General features: G+C 42.2%; 5 protein-coding genes across 9 annotated transcripts; 3 read left to right on the top strand and 2 right to left on the bottom strand.

Moving 5' to 3' along the window:
• The first annotated feature begins 1,744 nt into the window (after positions 1–1,744).
• On the top strand, positions 1,745–3,114 carry LOC116202917. 3 transcript variants are annotated; one of them, XM_031534552.1, is made up of 4 exons: positions 1,745–1,781; positions 1,896–1,975; positions 2,276–2,659; positions 2,749–3,114. In XM_031534552.1, the coding sequence occupies exons 3-4, from the start codon at positions 2,366–2,368 to the stop codon at positions 2,893–2,895; spliced, it is 441 nt and encodes a 146-aa protein (XP_031390412.1). In that variant the 5' UTR covers positions 1,745–1,781; positions 1,896–1,975; positions 2,276–2,365; the 3' UTR covers positions 2,896–3,114. The 3 variants fall into 3 exon arrangements, with proteins under 3 accessions (XP_031390412.1, XP_031390411.1, XP_031390413.1); XM_031534551.1 differs by lacking the exon at positions 1,745–1,781 and having other exon boundaries at positions 1,826–1,975; XM_031534553.1 differs by lacking the exon at positions 1,745–1,781 and having other exon boundaries at positions 1,859–2,659.
• A 1,931-nt stretch (positions 3,115–5,045) lies between these two features.
• On the top strand, positions 5,046–7,088 carry LOC116204773. The gene is made up of 2 exons (XM_031537054.1): positions 5,046–5,663; positions 5,904–7,088. The coding sequence occupies exons 1-2, from the start codon at positions 5,471–5,473 to the stop codon at positions 6,770–6,772; spliced, it is 1,062 nt and encodes a 353-aa protein (XP_031392914.1). The 5' UTR covers positions 5,046–5,470; the 3' UTR covers positions 6,773–7,088.
• A 202-nt stretch (positions 7,089–7,290) lies between these two features.
• Positions 7,291–11,498, bottom strand: LOC116204772 (stromal 70 kDa heat shock-related protein, chloroplastic-like). The gene is made up of 8 exons (XM_031537053.1): positions 10,837–11,498; positions 9,908–10,160; positions 9,707–9,786; positions 9,475–9,617; positions 9,286–9,384; positions 9,010–9,199; positions 8,260–8,658; positions 7,291–7,945 (listed from the first exon to the last, which is right to left on the bottom strand). The coding sequence occupies exons 1-8, from the start codon at positions 11,410–11,412 to the stop codon at positions 7,544–7,546; spliced, it is 2,142 nt and encodes a 713-aa protein (XP_031392913.1). The 5' UTR covers positions 11,413–11,498; the 3' UTR covers positions 7,291–7,543.
• A 1,927-nt stretch (positions 11,499–13,425) lies between these two features.
• On the top strand, positions 13,426–14,521 carry LOC116205491 (NDR1/HIN1-like protein 1). The gene is made up of 2 exons (XM_031538117.1): positions 13,426–13,914; positions 14,020–14,521. The coding sequence occupies exons 1-2, from the start codon at positions 13,570–13,572 to the stop codon at positions 14,308–14,310; spliced, it is 636 nt and encodes a 211-aa protein (XP_031393977.1). The 5' UTR covers positions 13,426–13,569; the 3' UTR covers positions 14,311–14,521.
• Positions 14,522–15,291: 770 nt separating this feature from the next.
• Positions 15,292–20,752, bottom strand: LOC116205103 (shaggy-related protein kinase kappa). Of its 3 annotated transcripts, none has more exons than XM_031537585.1 (13): positions 20,446–20,752; positions 19,118–19,372; positions 18,848–18,940; positions 18,684–18,743; positions 18,321–18,590; positions 18,047–18,121; positions 17,869–17,925; positions 17,639–17,779; positions 17,505–17,555; positions 16,791–16,886; positions 16,384–16,467; positions 16,151–16,253; positions 15,292–15,776 (listed from the first exon to the last, which is right to left on the bottom strand). In XM_031537585.1, the coding sequence occupies exons 2-13, from the start codon at positions 19,262–19,264 to the stop codon at positions 15,688–15,690; spliced, it is 1,266 nt and encodes a 421-aa protein (XP_031393445.1). In that variant the 5' UTR covers positions 19,265–19,372; positions 20,446–20,752; the 3' UTR covers positions 15,292–15,687. The 3 variants fall into 3 exon arrangements, with proteins under 3 accessions (XP_031393445.1, XP_031393446.1, XP_031393444.1); XM_031537586.1 differs by having other exon boundaries at positions 19,118–19,274; XM_031537584.1 differs by having other exon boundaries at positions 19,118–19,376; positions 20,446–20,751.
• Positions 20,753–20,877: the final 125 nt, after the last annotated feature.

Here is a 20,877-nt window from a genome sequence, read left to right as displayed (position 1 = left end):
TTGGCCATTTGGGGGGGACAACTCTCTTTTATATCCAATGGCCATGTCAATTCTTTAACAAAGAAACCACAATGGTCACAAAAAGCAGAAAAGAAGAAAGAAATAGAAGATATGATTAATAAAGATGATTCGTTGGGCCCTATGTCTGGCCCACTTAAATTGGGTTACCATTTTGGGCTTGGGCCCTCTTAAGCCCTCTAAAGAAACAAATCGGGTTTGGCCCCAGCTCCCAAGAGAGATGTGTCTGTCTCTGTGCTTCCTAACCCGCTGGCTCGGCTCAAAGGATAAGCTCGGACCGTATTAATACGGGTCACTCCTCGAGTTCGATTGAGTCGAGAATATCACCGAATCAATTTACTCGGTAGATGCTCGAGTGAACGTATGATGATGAGAGTACTAGAATAGAAAATTATTAGAAAAAGAGAAAAGGAGGGAGGATATTAAGGCTGGAAATTAAAGAAGAGATAGACAAATAGGTAGAGATTCTTTGAATCTACTTTTTATCAAATGCATTGCTTTCTCTTCATGAGTTCATTTCCCCTTTTTACAAGGATGTCTTATGCAATAAAGGAAATGATAATTTGTTATTATTTTATTTTATTTTTTGAAGTGACCCCTTCAACATAATTAATCAAAAGAATATTGCAAATCAATTAATTTTGATTTGTTTACACAAAATATCAGTCAGCAGCTTTTCTTTTCAATGCCTCGCTTTTCGTTTATTATATATATATATATATATATATTAGTATTAGTGGGGGAATATGATGGGGATTGTGTGTGATTTTGCCTCCTTTTATGATTACACCCCAGAGGTCATGTTGGATCTGATTTCGATTGTCAATTAATGCCCCCTCTAAATGGACCCTTAATCAAAAAGAGATCCTCCCCACTATAATAATTTATTGTAAATATCCTTCTTCCATTCCATTTTTATCTCATATAATTAGTCGTTAATGATAGTATTAATCAACAATTTTGTCATGACAAGATTTAGAATTATATTATTTGACCATTCTCGTTCGAGAAACCATAAAGCCATATATGACAAACGATGCTATCGAGCAAAATTTATTGCAGAAAGACAAGTAGGCCCTCATTACGAAACGGGAAACGCATCATAAATGTAGCAGTTATAGCTTCTAGGAGTCGATCTCAATTGGAATTTGTTTTTACTAAGCAATCTTAGCTTGAAAAAGTGATCTTTCCATTATGTTTACATGATAATAATATATATATATATATATATATATGTTTAAGCTGCATTCTATACCAAATCCACTTCTGCTTTGCAGAATAATACAAAAAAAAAAGTCCCTTTTTTTACTAATTAAGCAAGATAAAAAGATTTCCTTTCATAGTGAAAAAGAGCACCGAGGGGCTCTAAAACAATTCTGGATTTAACAATTACATAATTATTGCAGTTCTTTCTAGTCACTCAGAGACCGTAAAAACAATTTTCTTCAGCACCAATACATGTCCCCATATATATATATATATATACGTATATATTGATTTTTACCCTTATATTTGGCTGCCATACAAATATTCTTTACAGTTCTTTTTTTAATTTTTGTTTGGATACCCTGCAGAAAATAAAGCTATGGGTACTCATCTAAGGATGTGCTTCAATAACAGAATCAAGCATGTCACCAAAGCATATATCTATATGTGTGTGTGTGTATATATTGATAGAACCATAATAAAAAGTGGGAAAGAAAAGTGCTCTGCTGGGATGATCATGAAACTTTGTCTTTACATTTTCAGTGGGGTTTGTAAAGGTATTTGGAGCTGAGCTGCATTCCTTTAAATACTTTAAAAAAAAAATTCAATAACAAACACGTGAATATATATCAAATGTAGGAGTTTGTTTCTGTCTGTGTCTTCCATTGCAGATTAAGCTTACTGAGGATTCGAAGCTAAGGAAGATCACTGGACTGGCTGCTGCCTTAGAGACCAAAGTCCCATCTTTGAGGTCAGTTCCTGCCATTGCTTTCCGAGTGTGCTTTACTTTCGTTCTATGATAAAGTTCGAAAAACCGCATCACATTCTACATTTTTTCTGTAACTATAACGACGAAAACAATTACTCGAGATGCTTTGGGTTGTGGTCAAATCGGTCTGTGTCCTCAAATATCTTGGCTTGCTTGAGGATAGACTGCCTGTGATTGTTCGGCTTTGAACGCGCTTGGTTTCGGGACCAATTCTTTGCAACACATGGTCTAGGAAGCTGGTTTCGAGAGAGTATATATCTGTATAAGATAATGTTGTTGCAGGAATTATTTGATTCGAACCGACTCAGACAAGAGCCGGGCGGAATTCATTCATCATGAAATAAGGAGAAGGAAGGCCCCTTAAGAGCGAAAATGAACGAGTTCGTCCCCGAGAGGTCGAGGTCCTGGAGTGTGTACGCGGCTGCAAACTCTAACCCGTCCCAGACGGGTTTCGAGACGGAAGAACCGTGGAAGAGCTTCGGAGCTTCCATCAATGCAATTTCTTTCGGTTTTGTTGCTACAGCGATATTGATATCGATGTTCCTCATCATGGCCATCTTCGAGCACCTCTTTAGGCCGGTCCCATCTATTCCTTCACAGGAAGGCGTGACGACTGAGATCTCTCTTGAAGCTGGGTTGTCGCATAAGGCCGTGGATCAAGACCCGGTAAGCCGAAATTCAAGCAGATTGCTCTGTCAATGACTTGAATCCTCTTCCTTATCTGATCAGTCTCTTATGTCGTATACAATGTACAGGTGCCAATGTCCTATGCTTCGGACTTCTCAGTTGTGATGCCGGGGCAGAACTACCCGACGTACATTGCCCAACCCGCCCCTCTCCCCTGCCAAAGAGAAGGGATCCGTTGGCCTTCTCATGAACATAGTACTCTTGCTTTCTCCTAGCAATTCACCACTGGCCCTTATCAGTGGATATTTGTTTATACTCATTGTTATTGACAGGAAACTCAAACCAACACATAACTCAAAAGCTATTTTGATCGAGTGGAGGTTATATTGTATATGTTGGAAGCCAAATTCGAGACTCACGGTATCATTATCGATAGACGTACATCTATTTCGGTCTCCTTTTAGAGGTGAATCTATCTTCCCATTTTATGGTTAGATATTTCGAGTTTTCATTTTGCTTTTTCTTAATTCTGAGCTTATAAGAAGCACTATCAAGTCTGGTCAGGATTAAGCGATCGTTTATGATACTGTTTGTATGGACAAAATGATTAATACTTAGATATTGGAATTCACAAGACTTGTCATTGATTTACTGTTCGATTTTAAGTTGGTTGAAAGATACAAGTAAGGACAATCATGACTGGTGAAAATTGAAGGATTGCAGTCTTGAAAGGAAGTTAACAGAAAAGATCCAAGAGAAAAGACCTATAACGCAATGCCTTGATAACCAAGCTTGCGTTTGGTTTTTGAGTTGGATAATAATCAAATTCAACTTAATTTTGTGTAATGATTGCAAGTGTCAATAAATATATTGATGAATAAGAATATATATACGTAGGTATATATAAATGTAAAAGTAGATGAGAAGTTTATTATTAAAAAAATAATTATAAAAATGATTAGGAAAAATATGAAAGAGAAATTATTATTAAATGAAAGAAAAAAGGTAAAACGTAATGATTATATTATTTAGGGTAAATTTCGACGACACTCCGAATAATTTAATGAATAGCTAACGATATTCTCTCCTTTCAAAATTAGCCATACACCATTCCTCCTTCCGTAAATGTGGCACCAAAAGTGCTTAATTGTCGACACGTATATGTTGTGTCACTGTGCTTCATAAAGTCATATATATAGGATCGGTTTATGGAATACAGTGACACCGCATACACATGGCTATGATTAAGTACTCTTTGTGCCACATTTGTAGAAGGAGGGGTGATGTCTGGCTAAATTTGAAAGTTGAATTAGGATTCGAAAGCCTAACGGAGCCCAAGAGATTTCAAGTTTGATTCTCATCGTAAGATTACATGTACCTTTCATTTTAACTTTATTATATTTATACCCATCAACCTCCTTTGTAACCGAAAAAATAATAGAAAAGATTAATGAGGTAAACTGAAACTCGGTGTAATTACCCGGAGTCCGCACCCGACGTCCCATCAGTCTATGGGCCTCATATGGGCCCATTGGACCATAGAGAAAACTGGTCCTCAATCCTGGGCCTGGGCCTGACAAATTAGATCGGCCCGCAGAGAACGTCGCTGTCAGGCCGAATCTTGTGGGGCCCTGGGACATGCCAAAGGAAACATCTGGATGCGCCAGACTGGCAGTTTCGAAGTTTTAAGGTTCCGACCAAGATTGTGTCGATGGGTCGAATTACCAGATTACCCCCACCGTCATGGCAAATTTAACTGTGTATCCCACGTAATTTGTACGGATAGCTCGTGTACATAGATTGATTTTTCATCAAAAATTGGGGGGAAAAAACAATGAAATAAATGCTAGCCTTGGGAAGCATAACTTTGGTAAAGGCACGGTAGTAAATATTCTTTGATTATTATTGGCATAATCTTTTTAATGTGATATATTATATGTATGTCCCTATATTTCCTAGATAAATGAACAAAATAATGCAAAGGCACGTTCGCTGTCGTCGTCGGTTTGCATTAGGATCTCAATAAATGGTACACAGCATCAGCGATCAAGAAAAATCATGATTGAGAAGGGCGTACTTTTTAATTTCGATATATCTGAAAAGAGTATTTGAAGTGTAATTTCATCATTTAATAAATGTGTAAAATGAATAATGCGAACACGATCGAAATCAACAATGGTGGCTTTCTTTTCGTGCTTGAAAAGAGGGGATTCGAGTTTTAGGCCGAGCACTCCTAATTGAGAATATTATTCCATGAGTAAATAGTTTTAAGTCCTTTTAATCATTGCCACCTAACATGTGAGCATCTAATAAAGCAACTCAATAATATTCGTGTAATCAAGGAATCTCGGGATCGTCGTGTCGGAGAAATCAAATACCTGTCACAAAATCGTACAATTTTGCTATTTTTGACGTCAATTAAATCAATAGAACAAAATGAAATCGATCACTTTAGGAGCCCGCTGGAGGTCTCGAACACAAAATCCGTTACAAATTCAAAAAAAAAAAAAGAAGAAGAGATAATTAAAAAAGAAAGAAAAAAAAATTTGCGAAGAAAATGCAAAATTTAAAACGGCTTATTCTGATCCGATGGATCTTTCTTCCCTATATAACCCAATGCCACCATTAATGGCAATTTATCTAATTCGCCATTGAATCCTCTCCTTCTATCTCTCACCGGCATTTGTTAATGCCCTGCCTGTTAAGCTCTTCTTCCTCCGCTCTCCCTGATTCCGTCGCGGTTCCATTCCCCCCGCCTCGTCCCCGCCATTCAGCTCATCGTCCTCCGGTTCTTGCTGTTCTTTTCTCGGGTTATCTCGTCGGCGATTGCGATTGGCGGGGAAGGAACCCATGGCGGCGAACGGCAGCGTTAGCGGCGACGAGTCGGCCCCCGCAGCGGTGGCCCCGTCCTCCCCCAAGAACAAGGTGAAGTTCCTCTGCAGCCACGGCGGCAAGATCCTCCCCAGGCCCGCTGACGGCCACCTCAAGTACGTCGGCGGCGAGACCCGCGTCGTGTCCGTCCCCCGCAGCATCAGCTTCTCCGGTGCGTAAAATCCTCTCTCTCTCTCTCTCCCACCCTGCATTGGCGGCTGGCTCTGTTTCTGGGTTTTGAATTGGCTCAATTGGTTACTAATTAGTGGAAATGGCGATTGTACTTTCGAATTAAAGAAGGGTTTTGTTCATTTGAGTTTGTCTGACAAATGTTCTTCATGCGAGAGAAATGTTTGATTTTTAACGTTAAAATGTTTGCTGATTGCGATGGGATTCCGATTGATGAATGCAGAGTTGATGGAGAAGCTGTCTGCCCTGTTTGAAGGGAACATGATTCTCAAGTACCAGCTTGCCGCGGAGGACCTTGACGCGCTCGTGTCCGTTACATTGGACGAGGACCTCAAGCACATGTTCGAGGAGTACGATCGCCACGCAGGCGAGGGGACCCCAAGGCTCCGGGCATTCCTCTTCCCCTCGGTCCCGACATTGATCGAGACCCAGCAGGTTGCGTCCCTGGACCCGCACGCCCTGGAGCAGCGCTACATTGATGCGGTGAATGGGGTTGTTCGGATGAACCTGAGCCTGAGTCCAGGCACTCCCAAAGCTTTCGGGCCTTACAGCCCGAGCCGGGCTACGTTCAGCATCTCGTCCGCGTGCTCCTCCCCGAAGTCGCCTTCCCCAGATAGCAACCCGGGGGATACCATGTCCCAGGAGGCTGCTTCCATGAGAAGCTATCATGGCCATAGCGCGCTGCACCATATGCATAAGGTCCATAGCTCGCCGGCCCTGCACGTGCTCGGTAACACCCCGGCCCCGTGCAATGGCCATGGGGCCGGGAGTGCCCCACAAATGCAATACAACCACTACTATAGCTCGAGCCACCACCATCACCACAGCCACCAGCACCCTCCCCACTTCAGCTACCACCCTCCCAGGCCACTCCAACTCGAGCCTTACCGCGGGAGCGGGGCCCCTGCAGGGAGGGCAGACATCGGCAGGAGCCCCCTAAATCAAGGGGTTGGCCCGTACTATCTGCCCGGCAGAAACTACCGGACGGGTGGATTCAATAACTATGGTTACGCGGACGAGCACGGGGCTTACAGTCTCAGAAGGCCTGAGAGGGCCGACAGCGTCCCCCATAGCCCAAGGACGGCTATGTAGGGAGGACATTGTTCCAAAGGGGGAGCAGTCGTAAGAACAGGGAGTCTACCGAAGCCGGAATAGGGTGTCGCGGAAAATCACATTTATATCTTGGTTTTCTGTCAGCATCTCCTCGTACTGCACCCTCCTTCAGCCGGAGAAATGCGACTCACTAATGTATTCTTCGATATCTCACCAACCTGACCTGAAACTACAATCTGCATCTAGTTTCTCGACAGTCCGATGTTCATGTGTATATCTATACCCCTCTTTTGTTGTTCGTGTATATTGACTGATTCTTTTGTCAATGGATGACGAACATATTACGTTATTGTCGGCGTCTCCATAGCACAAACTGTTCCCTTCTTCCTTGTCACTATTGCTTTTGATCATCAAGCTGTGCATATTTGATTGGGAAGTTAGCTTCGAAGCAATATGCCACCGACAAACTCGACAACCCTGGGACAATGATCATCGTAGATTGACCAAGTTATGATCGCAATCTCATTACGTTGTTGGGGCAGTTGTCGAATCAGATGTCAAATTTCAATACGAGAAGTCGAATTTGCTATATTACTATATTACCCAACCTGAACAGTTTGATTGTGGCCCCTAGGTTGCTAACAAGACATTCTCGAGAACGTTCATGCCGCTGTTTTCTATCTGTACATTTTAGCAACAATCGAAGCCCCTACCGCAACATAATAAGTCGCCTCCAACTCGGATCAGCCATATAATTTTTACCTACATGTACAAATGCTACTCGGAACACATGCTATGTCTCCAATCTCCTCACTTGCTGTCAGAGAAATCGGCATCAATGACATCGCCATCTCCCTCGGCTCCCTTGGCACTGCTTGATGAATCTGATGGCCCTGCACCCGGAGAACTCGGCCCTGCAGCAGCTCCAGGCTGGCTGTAGAGAGACTGCCCGAGCTGCATGACCTCTTGGTTAAGAGCCGCCATCGCGTCCTTGATTGCTTGAGTTGCGCCGCCGGTAACAGCATCCTTGAGCTCCTTTAGTTTGGCTTTGACCTTCTCCTTCACAGGGCCTGGAACCTTATCCCCGAGCTCCTTGAGCTGCTTCTCGGTCTGGTAGATGACGGAATCTGCCTGGTTCTTCGTGTCGATTCCGTCTCTCTTCTCCCTGTCCTCCTTGGCATACTTCTCTGCTTCCTTCACCATCCTCTCCACCTGCACTCATTGTTCAATAAGTAAACCAATAAACATCAACCGTGTTACAACTTCGAAAAAGAAGACCGACTTCTACTCCTGGACAGCCCAAAGGATTGTGAGTGCATGTGAGCTGGCCACTAAACTGAGGCAACCCCCTTGTGCCTCACTGTGCCCTTACGACTCTCAACAAATTCGCGGAGCATAGCAAGAGCATCGCATGGCAAGAGTATGTCATTTTCGGCACATGGCACATCCTCTTTAAAATCAGACCTAGTAACAACTTGACTCATAAAAAAGTATTAATCACTAAAGCAAAGTCCGGAAAGAAGTACCTCATCATTGGGCAGAGTGCTAGCACCAGTTATTGTGATGTCCTGCTTCTTTCCCGTGCCTTTGTCAACTGCAGTGACTGATAAAATGCCATTGGCATCGATATCGAACTTCACTTCAATCTGAGGAACTCCACGCGGTGCAGGTGGAATACCATCTAGTCTGAAGCTTCCCAGGGACTTGTTATCCCTCACGAACTCTCTCTCTCCCTGAAGAACATTGATCTCAACACTTGTCTGGCCATCCGCAGCAGTTGAAAAAACCTCAGACTTGGAAGTGGGGAGGGTCGTATTCCTTGGAATTATTTTTGTCATCACACCACCTAAAGTCTCTAGTCCAAGAGACAATGGGGTCACGTCCAAGAGCACAATATCGCTGACATCCCCAGCCAAAACACCAGCCTAAATAGGTAACCAAAAAAAAAAAAAAGGAAAGAGTCAGTTCTCCCATTTACATAAGCTCAAAACTATATGTGCTCTGGATTCGCACGGATACATCGGGGAAGAATATATTAAACTGATTCTTCCTCGCAACTTGGTGTGAGAAAGATTCGATAGGATTAGCATATTTGAAGAGGGTCCTTACAATTGGATTAGCATATTTGGTGTGTGAAAGGTTTTGACAGGCTCTTCCTACATCATGTTATCAAAGGATTCATTCGAGATTAATTTTAATTTGGATAATTAACTTTATTTATTTATTTATTTATTTTCCATAGACCATAGTTCAGTTATAAGGAGATCTAAACCAACCTGCACTGCTGCTCCCAAGGCAACAACTTCATCTGGGTTTACTGTAACATTAGGTTCTTTCCCGGTCATCTTCCTAACAAGTTCTTGAACAGCTGGAATACGAGTTGAGCCTCCAACAAGGATGACTTCATCCAAGTCCTTAAAGCTCAGGTTTGCATCCTTCAAGGCAGTCTCTACCGGCTTCTTGAGTCTACAAAGATGGAATAAGTAAATATGATTAGACAATCATAACAGCAATTGCCTTTGGGTACAATACAATGGATTGCTGCTAGATACCTATCGAGCAGGTCAGCACATAACTCCTCGAACTTGACCCTTGTTAGCGTGGTATCAATGTGCTTTGGACCATCTGCAGTGGCAGTAATAAAAGGCAAGCTGCAGGAATAATTAGTTCACAATCAGTAAAAGAGTCAATAACAAAACAAGCTAAACTTCCCGAGTAGATGTATATGTGCATATATGCACCTTATGTTCGTTTGTGTAAGAGTTGATAGCTCCATTTTAGCCTTCTCAGCTGCCTCAGTTAACCTCTGAAGGGCTTGCTTGTCCTTCAGAAGGTCGATCCCTTCATCTTTCCTGAAGTTTTCAGCCAGCCAATCGACAATTCTCTGCATAACCGATTGATCACTTAGAAAAAGTTCATTCCTCAAAGAGGATAAAGGAGACAATCTTCAGATAACAGAAATGACTAACAAACCTTGTCAAAGTCGTCACCTCCCAAATGGGTATCTCCTGAAGTGGAAAGGACCTCGAAGACACCATCACCGACCTCGAGCACTGCAAAACAAGTAACAAGTACAGAGTAAAGAACAGTAACTAGCAAAGAAACAATGACCAACTTCTACAACTAAAATTTGACAAATAAAAATGAAGAGGAGAAATAGATATAAAAGAGTACCTGAGACATCAAAAGTACCGCCACCCAAGTCAAACACAAGAATAGTCTCGTTGTTCTTCTTCTCAAACCCATAAGCCAGGGATGCAGCAGTAGGTTCATTGATGATCCGGAGAACTTCCAAACCGGCAATCCGACCCGCATCTTTAGTTGCTGTCCTTTGTGAATCATTGAAGTAAGCTGGCACTGTGACCACAGCTTTCGTGACCTTATCGTTCAAAAACTTGGAAGCGTCATCCACAAGCTTCCTCAACACCTGCACCACGGTAAATTAAAGCATTGGTCGTGACATCAAATGTAATGTCGAGAAAGCAGGAAAAAAAAATTTGTCTAGAAAGAAGAGAGAGATAATCAATTCTGCATATCATTTGAGAAGAATTCAAGTCTTGGGAGCCGTCCAACTATATTGTTATCGTAATAATCTCTCTACGAAGTCTATTGCCACAACTTCTTGATGAACAACCAATCATCTGCATGGAAAATCTCCTCTGCAGACCTTCAAAACTAGACCGAATCCAAATGCCATGTAAAGAACTCTCAATCATACAATACAGCCCACCAGCTCGAAAAAAATCTCAAATTTGAAACCGGCCCCAAACATTAGATCACGGTAACCCGGAACCTAGATTGTCAGGACTCCAATTCAACGTCGTCCAGAGTTACTGGCAACAGCACCCAACCTGCAGTCCCTTAATAAAAATAAAAACTTCACCATTGTCCGGCTTGAACAAGACAGCAATCAGATAAGGAGACCCTCCGTCAACATGCCACTATCAACATCATCTCTCCAGGAAAATTACCCGTCTGCACCTTAACAGCTTAACTACCAAGTCCAGGGCTCTGCTCTGAGAATCCAATGCGAATGCATTTCCCACAGAAAACCCAACATGAAGGTGAAGAAAGAGGGAGCAAATGAGCAACACAACAAATACCTGAGCAGAGATCTCTTCCGCGGCGAACCTCTTTCCGATAGCAGGGCACTCGAGCTTCACGTTCCCGTTCTCATCTCTGACCACCTTGTACGACACCTGCTTCGCCTCCTCGTCCACCTCCGACATCTTCCTCCCGATGAACCTCTTGACGGAGAAGAACGTGTTCTCCGGGTTCACCACCGCCTGCCGCTTAGCTATCTGCCCGACAAGCCTGTCCCCGTTCTTGGTATATGCCACCACGGAGGGGGTGGTCCTCTGCCCTTCCGCGTTGGTAACGATGGTGGGCTTCCCTCCCTCCATCGCCGCCACCGCGGAGTTCGTCGTGCCAAGGTCGATGCCCACCACCTTCTCGCACACCACAGTGACGGGCCCCACGGCCTGCCTCCTCCTCGGTCTCGAGCTCCGGCCGGCGTTGAGCTTCGAGAAAGGCGAGGCCTTTAAGGCCGAGCCGAGGGCCTGCCCGAAGAAGACCGACCGCGGAGGGTGGCCCACCCTCTGGGTCTTCGAGGACGAGCAGGGGGACGGCCCGGCGAGGCCCGGGAAGTGAATTTGGGCTGCGGCTGAGGACGGAGCCATGTCCGGAGAGGCAATGCAGAGGAATTCAGAACGCAGAGAGCAGTGTTGGCTTGATCAGTACGGCAGCTGTGATACGACGAGAGACGGGGGAGGGGCATAGGTGGAATTATATTAAAGTTGGGGGGGGGGGGGGAAGGGGGGTGGCGCGTGGCGGGTTCCAGAACGATCCGCGGGCGGGCAGCCCGGGGGAGGGGACGGGCAGCGGGGAGGGGGGAGATGGTGGAATCGGGGCCGTAGATTGGGGCTGCCCGGTTTGGAAAGGTCGAGGTGGTTCGGTAGAGTTGTGGGCTGGGGCCCACGTGATAGTTGGAAGTCGAGGGCTCTGTCTGATTCGGATAGCGTAGGGATAGAGTGGAGTGGGCCACACAGTTGTAGTCCTTCTAGAGGCTTTGCTTCTTCTTATGGGCTCAGCTGCATCAACGTTCAAGAAGCTTCTTAAAAGGAAAAAAAAAAAAAAAAAAACAGTAGGAGGATTGAGAGATTGATTGATTTTGTCGTGTCCGGATCAGCTGGCGTGGCCGTGGGTTCGATCCGATATTTTTTTCCGGGTGGGTTAAGGGCAGGCTATCCATGCTTTGGTTTAAGCAATTACATTGATTATTACTCTTTAGTTTACAGTTCAATTCTGGAGGCATTTGAGGAAGTTGGAGAAACACGCACATAGTCATCAAGGCGAAGGGATTGAAAATCAATTAATCAACTGGTCTTTTTTCTCACCCGTTGCGCGGGCCTGGTGAGGAAAAAAATCAATAAAATAATGATAAAATTTAAGTTCATTAAAATAGGTGAGAAGAAAAAGATAGGATAAAAATGAAAAAAATATAATTTGATTTGAGATTGATGTGTATGTTTTAATGTAGGATTGTGAATGGACGTTTTACCATTAATTAGGGGGTTAAAAAAAAACGCCTACAATAATGAATTAGTAGGAATTTTATCCATCTGCATTGTTGTGTACTAGCAGGAACTACCAAGTAAATATTCGGTGAGTATTATTCAGCCATTTGGTTGTGTGATGTCAAATTATAATGTCTAAAAGTGAAAAATTGATCCCACAACAAGTGCATAGATTTTCACTTATAAGCATTCTCGTTGATTATTACTTAAAATGAATTAATAATACCTAGCTAATATTTTTTTCGGAACTAACAGGGAAAAGAGTAGATATTATATTGTTGCTAAACTTTTGAATCTCTCGGCCATCGACGGTGTCCAGTAACCCCCTTTTTTTACCATAATTTACGGCCGCATTAGGCGGTGTTCAGGACAACTTGCGGGCACCTCGATTTTAATCCATCTCCCCAGGCAAGTTAAAAGTAACTAATCAAGCTTGATCTAGGGCTTGAGGCCGGACTCCAAGGATTGAACTTGGGTGAAAATTATAGGGGCCACACACACTACCACCAAGTCAAATTCCTTGATGTCTATTGTAAGTAACTATCTGAATAGAGAGTCATTCATATTTCATACTCAACATTTAGATAGTTAGATTAGACTTACATTCGGTTAAACTATGTACGCGATCAATCTCTTGGCAAAAGGGTCGTTTCACGTGAGTTGTGATAATTACTGTGTGTGCTTAAGTGGAAATTAAGAATCAAATTCACCGTGAAGTGCAGTTGATACGTTCCTTTTTATATTAAAAGCTTTTTTGAACTCGAGTCACACCATTGCATGGTAACCCAATCAGAAATATAAGAGCGTAGCGGTAGCGCGGTGCATAATCGGAATAAACGTGCAAGATCCAAGTTCAATTATTATAATTAGTGGAAAAACAGAGACCTAATTAAGGCTACGTGACTAAAAAAGTCGTGCATGGAACTATTTTATTTGAAGGCAATCACACAGTTGACAAGAACCGGAATCTCCCTCACCGACGTGCATGGCCTCCATGAAATTCAAAATATAATAACACTAACCGAAAAAATATATATAATAAAAGAAAGAACGCTATGATCGAGAGAGATCAGACCATTAATGTTTGTATTATTATATATCATGATGAGTCGCCCTCCAATCTTCATTCATATTAATTAGTTAGTGTACCCTGCTGCCTGTGCACATTCCGCCTCCGCCACCGCTCACCTCCGCCCATCCCGGCCATCTCCGGAGTTCGGTTCCTGCATCTGTACTGTGAGATCGATCCCAGCAAGGTCGATGTTGGATGACGGTACCGAGAGCTGCCCCCACCACGGTGAGAGCAGCTGCCGTCGCAAGGCCCTCATTGGTGCGCTGGCAGCTGTCTTTGTGATCCTCGTCATTGCTCTCATCCTCTGGTTCGTGCTCCGTCCCCACAAGCCGTCGTTCGTGCTCCAGGATGCCACTGTATACGGCTTCAATGTCGGCACGTACCCGTACCTCCTCAACGTCACCTTCCAAGTGACGGTGGTGTGCCGCAACCCCAATGCCCGCCTCGGCATATACTATGACAAGCTTGTTGCTTATGCCTCTTACAGGGACCAGCAGATCACGCTCCGCACGGCGATCCCTCCGTCGTACCAGGTCCGGTATATGCTACCAAGGCACCTCTATTATCAGATCTTTACTCAAAGAGTGTAGTATCCTGTCATTGACTCTGTTGAAGCGGAACATGTATGTATGTGTCAGGGTCACAAGGAGGTCGATGTGTGGTCGCCGTTCCTGTTTGGTTACTCCGTGCCAATCGCGCCGTACAATGCAGCTGCGCTGAGCCAAGATCAGGGGAACGGGATGGTACTGGTGATGATCAAGTTGGTCGGACGGCTGAGATGGAGAGTCGGGAGGATCACAACGGGGGGCTACCACATTGTTGTGAAGTGCCCTGCATTCATCACCTTAGGGAGTAGAAGCAAAGGGACTGCGGTCGGGGGAAGTGCGGTGAAGTATCAGATGATGCAGAACTGTGTCGTGAACGTCTAAAAGATTTCTTGGCAAATAAGATCGGTTGATCCAAGTTCGGAGTATCACAGTTGAGAAATCACGTGGAACTTGAGACTTCCACGTCTAGGCACAAATTTCGAGTATACTCGGCAGTTGGCATGCGATGGAGAATGTTAGCGTCCAAGCTTTACATGTACTGAGCCACAAATAAAGATTCGTTAAGTGACAGTAATTTTTATAGTGATTTTAATCGGTTACTTGCATAGTGATTTTTATCGGTCAAGTAGAGATTACAATCGTGATTGTGGTGGCACATCCCTTTGATTTCTACTTTAACATTCAAACTTCAAGTGGGTTGATAAATGGGCTTCTTCTCAACTAGATGTTAACGAATGATACGTTACCACATGGTAGCACAACAATAGGCAGTGGATAGACCGATGCCAAGACGCGCAAGTAGCTAATGCAAATCAGGATTAGCACCAGATCCGGTTTTTCTCATATTTATGAGTGAAAAGTAACGTGGTACACCGAATTCCCTCTTTATTTAAAAGATATCGATTTGATAGACGATTATAGGAAGAAGCGAAATTGAAAAAATATTGAGCGAGTAGTACATAATCAAGTGATCATATAAAACTTACTCTCGAATGACAAATTCCATTACACAACTCTCTCCTTTTTACTAAATACGCGTTATTCCAGAGTGAAATTTTACATAGTCACTTTACTGTGTATTACTCATCCAATATTTTGTAAGTGAAATTGGGATGGTAGGGTTCATTCAAGATCCAAGATCCAGAGCAGTTGACTATTGATATCAATGCATTAATTGACTTAATAATAAAATCTGACCGAGTAAAAAAAATACCGATATGTTAATATTAATAAATAATCTATAAGCTTCTAACAGATGCTGAATATTTTATGCAGGAGAGGTCACGACTCATTCCATCACCATCCCATTACTGACACACGTATGTTTTCTGAGATTGCGGTAACAGTAAAGAAATTAACTTGTGTATGTGAGGAAAATTTCCATATCGAGATAAAGAAGTTTTGCTGTAACATAGAAAGTTCTCCGGCAGAATTGCTGCGAATACGGATATAACAAACTTTTTAACACGGAGTAAGTAAAGGCTCCGCTGCGGCTATCTCGGATCACAGCACCACATATACATAATAGCTTATCACTATATAATATATAGACATAAAAACAAGTACATTTTCGCCAAAACGCTGACTCAACAGCATGGATGTCTCCAGTAACATTTTCGTTTTCTTTGTTCCTTTTTTACCTGGCAAGATGGTAGTATGATTCTTCATGAGAAGAGAATCTGGGATTTTGGAGATTGAGAATCAGGAGGCACGGCAGAGGATGGGAGAGCACTGCAGAAGCAAGAAAGATCGGTAATCTTAGGCATGAAGAGCCATGAACAGGTTCTGTTTCCGAGCATGCTCTGGTATGAGTCGGCTCACGATATCTGGGGGTATGCCCGTGAGTTCTGTCCAGGAAAAAAAAAGAAAATGAACCAAAGTAACAAAGATAAATGAGGATGTAAGGAATGAAGAAAGAAAGTTCATATGACAGGTTAAAAATAATCTCGTTGATTCAAAGGGTAACTGTAGTCACGAAGAACTACCATGCAAAGCAAACAACAGATCTCAAGACTTTCAAAATCATCATACAGTCCGAAGTTTACAAATTCTGTCATTTCTGGATCATATGCTTTGGAGAACTTTTCCCAATAGAGTTATACCAATAACACGTAGAAGTATATCCATACTCACTTACTGTACATATATCTAAGCTGGTAGGTTTTATGTCAGTCATGCTACAACTAACAAGATTCTGTAACGATGTGAGGATGGATCATACCTTGGGGCTTAAAATTAAAGAGGGGTGGAAGAGGGCGGCCATTAGGAAGGCGAGTGTTTGGATCCCTCAGTTCATCAAAGAAGGGGTGAATACAAGCTTCCAACTACAACACCACAAAAAGAGCTTCAGAAGATGATACTTCACTTATAAATGACAGAGAAGGGAGCAACAAAAAGAAAATGATAATTCCTTTTAATATTAGTAAAGCGGAGAAATAGCAAGTGAGAACATACAGCAGTGCAGCGCAAGTTCGGGGAATATTGGAAAAACCGACAGACAAGATCAACTGCTTCTGGAGGTAGCCGCTTTTGAAAGACCTGGCAAAGGAGAATATTGTCAGTTTGTTCTACGCCCCTTATCTATTGCAAAGGGCAAATGAAAGATATGAATAAATCTTTTGAAAAATGAAACTTTTAGAAAGTTCCAGTTTTTATAAACTCTTTTTCGATAGGAAGGTGCACTCTAGGTGTATGGTTCGACTTACTCTACTACCTTTTCTAATATCCTAAAGGATGGAAGATAAACTTGTAAAGCGAACATGGTCAAGCAATGAAATATGATAAGACTGATAAAGTTATAGTCTTTAAAACGAAGATACCTTAAGAAAAGCATCAAAGGAGTAATACTTGAACCAACGTACCTTGTGCCATGGATGAGGCTTTATCTGAGGAAACTTAAATTCTGTGTAATTCGGATTCATGCACTTTATCTCCTCCCTCGTTGGTGTTCCCAAAACCTGAAAGATTTTGAATATAACTCTGTGCATTATGACTCTTTTCATTCTTCTCTATTTCATTGCAGAGCCTCAGTGAAAAATATATTTAATAGATATTTGTGTGTGGGTGTAAAGGCAATTTTAATTCTTCATATATAATCTGAGAGAGCACAAATTCATCCCATTCATCGAATTGTGATTTTCCCAAGGGATAAAACCATGATGCAGAAACACATAACAGATACTAAGGTCAACCTGAGGGAATTTGGTTGAAATTTTGTTAATGACTCTGAAGTCACAGGTTTCTCATCCTTCAAATGCAGAAAAGAAGAGACTTCAAAAAAACTCATGCTTCCATTCCAAAAAGGATACATAAAATATGTAGTTATCTATAACTCTTTAAAAGAAAAAATAAAAAAAGAAAAAAAAAGGTAAATCACAAGACTCAAATTTTAGGCTCACATCTCACTATCAGAGGATTTACTTTCACTTTCAGTTTGAACAATTCAAGGCTAATAAGAAATTTAAATTTCCAAGGCTACCCTTGCCCTCACATATAGGGCTCAGCATATCTCACTCATAATAAGGAAATGGATTCAGTTGATCATTACTATAGAAAAAAAATAAAAACATAATTACCTTAATGATCTCAACTAGTTGGTCGACTCCACTTTCTCCCGGAAATAGAGGCTGTTGAGAAGTTTAGTTAGAACAAGAAATTTCTGGAGTTCAACAGAAGTACTCATATGCATATTAGAGAAGCCAAGGACCACCTGGCCTAGAAGTAATTCTGCCATGACACAACCTGTTGACCATATGTCTATAGCTGTTGTGTACTCAGTGGCACCAAATATTAGTTCTGGAGCACGATAGTATCTTGAGCAGATATATGAAACATTAGGTTCCCCTTTGACCTAAATGGAATGGAAAACCAAAACTCACTTCCCAAAGAAGTAAAATCAAACATAAACTGTTCAGAAGAAAAGGTTAAATCAGTACAAACCAGCACTTTAGCACTTCCAAAATCACAAAGTTTCAACTGGTGGGTATGAGGATTCACCTGGCAAGAGGAAAAACATGAGTCACATGACCAAGCATACTGGAAACATAGAGTTAGCTTGCCATGAGAATCGGTGCAGAATTAAGCATTAAGTCCAAGACAGAGAAGACCGAGATCTCACAAGCAAGTTCTGAGGCTTGATATCTCTGTGACAAATACCAATGCAGTTATGTATGTAAGCAAGTGCCCTGCAAATCTGCATTGACAATATTTCAATAAAGCAGTTCGTTAGAAAGAAGAGTCTAGCCCTATAAATATCTCATACAGGATGCTTCTCAAAGTTAGCAACTCACTAAATAGAGGAGTACCCAATTCCACAGGCATGTGACACACATATATATACCGCGTATAAACCAGGAGAAAGCAAAATATATAACTGGGAATTTACTCCTTACCTGATACGTATATAGTTTGACATATATTAAAGGCATTCTCTGATTCATCCTACTGTGGTTCCTTGCAATACGGTGAACAGTTTCCGGAACAAATTCCAGCACAAGATTAAGATACAGCTCTTCTTTGTCTGTTGAGAAGAAACTATGTTTCAATGCCACGACATTAGGATGGTCCAGCATCTGCATAATCTGTAATTCCCTATTCTTGTATCTCTTGTCCTGGAGAACTTTCTTAATAGCAACGATTTCTCCAGTTTCTCTACATTTTGCCTGCATATAATAGTCAAATTGAAGCCATAAAATTTATATAACAAAAGGAGTGAAACCAAACTGCACTGGATTAAAAGCAGTGGACGGACTTACTTGGAAAACAACTCCAAAAGATCCTGTTCCGACCACATGTTCCCCTATATAACTGACCGCCTGTAGTACACAGAAACAAAAATTGCAAAAGCTGTAGATCCTCGCCTATAAATAAGGTGAATCTTCACTGGAAACAATTGGATATTTCTATTGTTCTATCGAACCTGCCTAGATTGACCATTTCTGCCACCAACAGTAGTTCTTATCACGTGCCCTATTTCAGCGCCCACACCATCAACTATATCTGTCTCACTCTCCTGCAACAGAAACAACGTTCAATAGCATTAAATACTGCCCTTGAACAAAAGTTGATTATAACCGTCATGCAGAATCTTTAATTGTGAGCTGGATTCAAGGTAGAAGGGACAGGAAAAGCAAAGGCTTGTATAACGCTGAGAAAATGTAAAGTACATGCTTAAGATGAAGAGGCTCACCCTATCCTCATCATGGTCCACCTTATCCTGCAGTCTCATCTCAAGCATCTCTCTGCTAAGCCAATCAACTGAACTGGATGAACTCTTAAAACCATTAACGGACCTGGAACTGCCAGCTCCTCCATTACCCATGCGGGCAGAAGCCATTTATGTTTGCCTGGGAAATGCCAAGAACTCTAGTACTTCTTTTTGTTTTTTTTTTTTAAGAGTTATGCTACTTCTTCTCTCTGTTTCTCATCACATTCAAGCAACTCCCTTCCTAATAAATATTCAAAAATCAGTAACAGAAGCAGTGCATAGAAGATACACTATCAAGCATAGACCACCAAAGATTTCCAACAACATTGATTAACAATTACACAACAACCACGGGAAAGCAGGAACAAAAGAATCAAAAGATAAAAGATTTTAATGTAGCTGACAGTTAACATGATTTTTCTGTCTAAACTAACAACATCATTATTTGAATTCTAAAGAAGGAACGATTGATGATATAAAAATGACAGTCAGATTCCTGGCCAAATTTCTCTCTTAATTTCTTTGCCTGGCTACAGGCTACTGCTAAGGGCTTTCAAATGGACTTTAGGACCTAACTCTGTTTCCACTACCCAGTTGTGCGAAATATATGCTCAGTTGAAGTTCAAGCACAGATGCGAGATGTCCCCCTCTATGCAATTAGTCCCACATTCAGGAAATACTTAATTCAGCGAACTGTTGACGGATGAATTCTGCCATAATCGCTAAATTACCGAATTATCAACCATCAGCTGCCTAAACAGCAGGAGCAGGAACCGACATCGTGAATTAGTTCCTCGTGATGATGGATTAACACATGAAATGCAACTCTAAATTATAATCGTAGACTAATAAACTTCTGCTTGAATTAAACAGAAGCAGTTCCAATTCATGCCATGCAATGAAAAATTGGCAGCAATCAATTCAAAGCTGTGTGGTTTCACCATCAAACAGTACAGCTTGCTACGCATAGTCCACCTCGTACTGTTTTCATTTTCACCAACCATCAAAACACAGCTCCCGCTCTACATTAACTACTTCTGTCGCATCGTACATCAAATACTTACTACGGAGATCAGCAGCTCAAATATTTAGCTGAATTCTCACTATCCAACCTCGTATTATTCTAAGAACAGCACTCGACAACAAAACAACCAAACAGCCAAGCAACCGATTACTTCCATCACGCTATTCACACGACACAGTCAGATCTAAACAGAGCCGGCTACACACAGCTCCCATAGCCATCGAAAACGTTAAAAAAAAAAAAAAGACTCAAGCATCGCTCCACCCCGTGGCACCGCGGAGCTCACCTGGAATCGTGTCGACGACCACCGGAAGCAGATTCCGAGCATTCTAAAAACTACTTCAGCTCACCAAGCGTCGAAGCCGCGAAGCAAATTCACGGCAACGGAAGGCCCGATCGACGAGGCGGGAGCTGAGGCGATCAGATTCCGATCAGAGCCTCACCTCCGTCTTGAGAGTGAAGTGGTAGTGAAGAAGGACGAGGAGGAGGAAAGGATTTTCGGTTTCTGCCTTTTTCCTCTTTGATGAGAGACTGGCCCCCCTTCCTCTTTCCACTGACAAATGTTCTCTTCCCTTCACCTCTCTCTTTCTCTCTCTATATATCACTGTATGTATTGTATGTAGATGCCCATATATGTATATATATATTATAAAATATTTAGCTCTCACTCTCTCAGCTGCGGGCAGTACCCTCTACTGTACTTGTCTTTCTCTCTGTG

This window comes from Punica granatum, chromosome 4, assembly GCF_007655135.1.
Source record: "Punica granatum isolate Tunisia-2019 chromosome 4, ASM765513v2, whole genome shotgun sequence".
NCBI lineage: Eukaryota > Viridiplantae > Streptophyta > Magnoliopsida > Myrtales > Lythraceae > Punica > Punica granatum.
The sequence above is the reverse complement of the archived record's forward strand: the minus strand, read 5'-3'. Positions and strand labels throughout refer to the sequence as shown.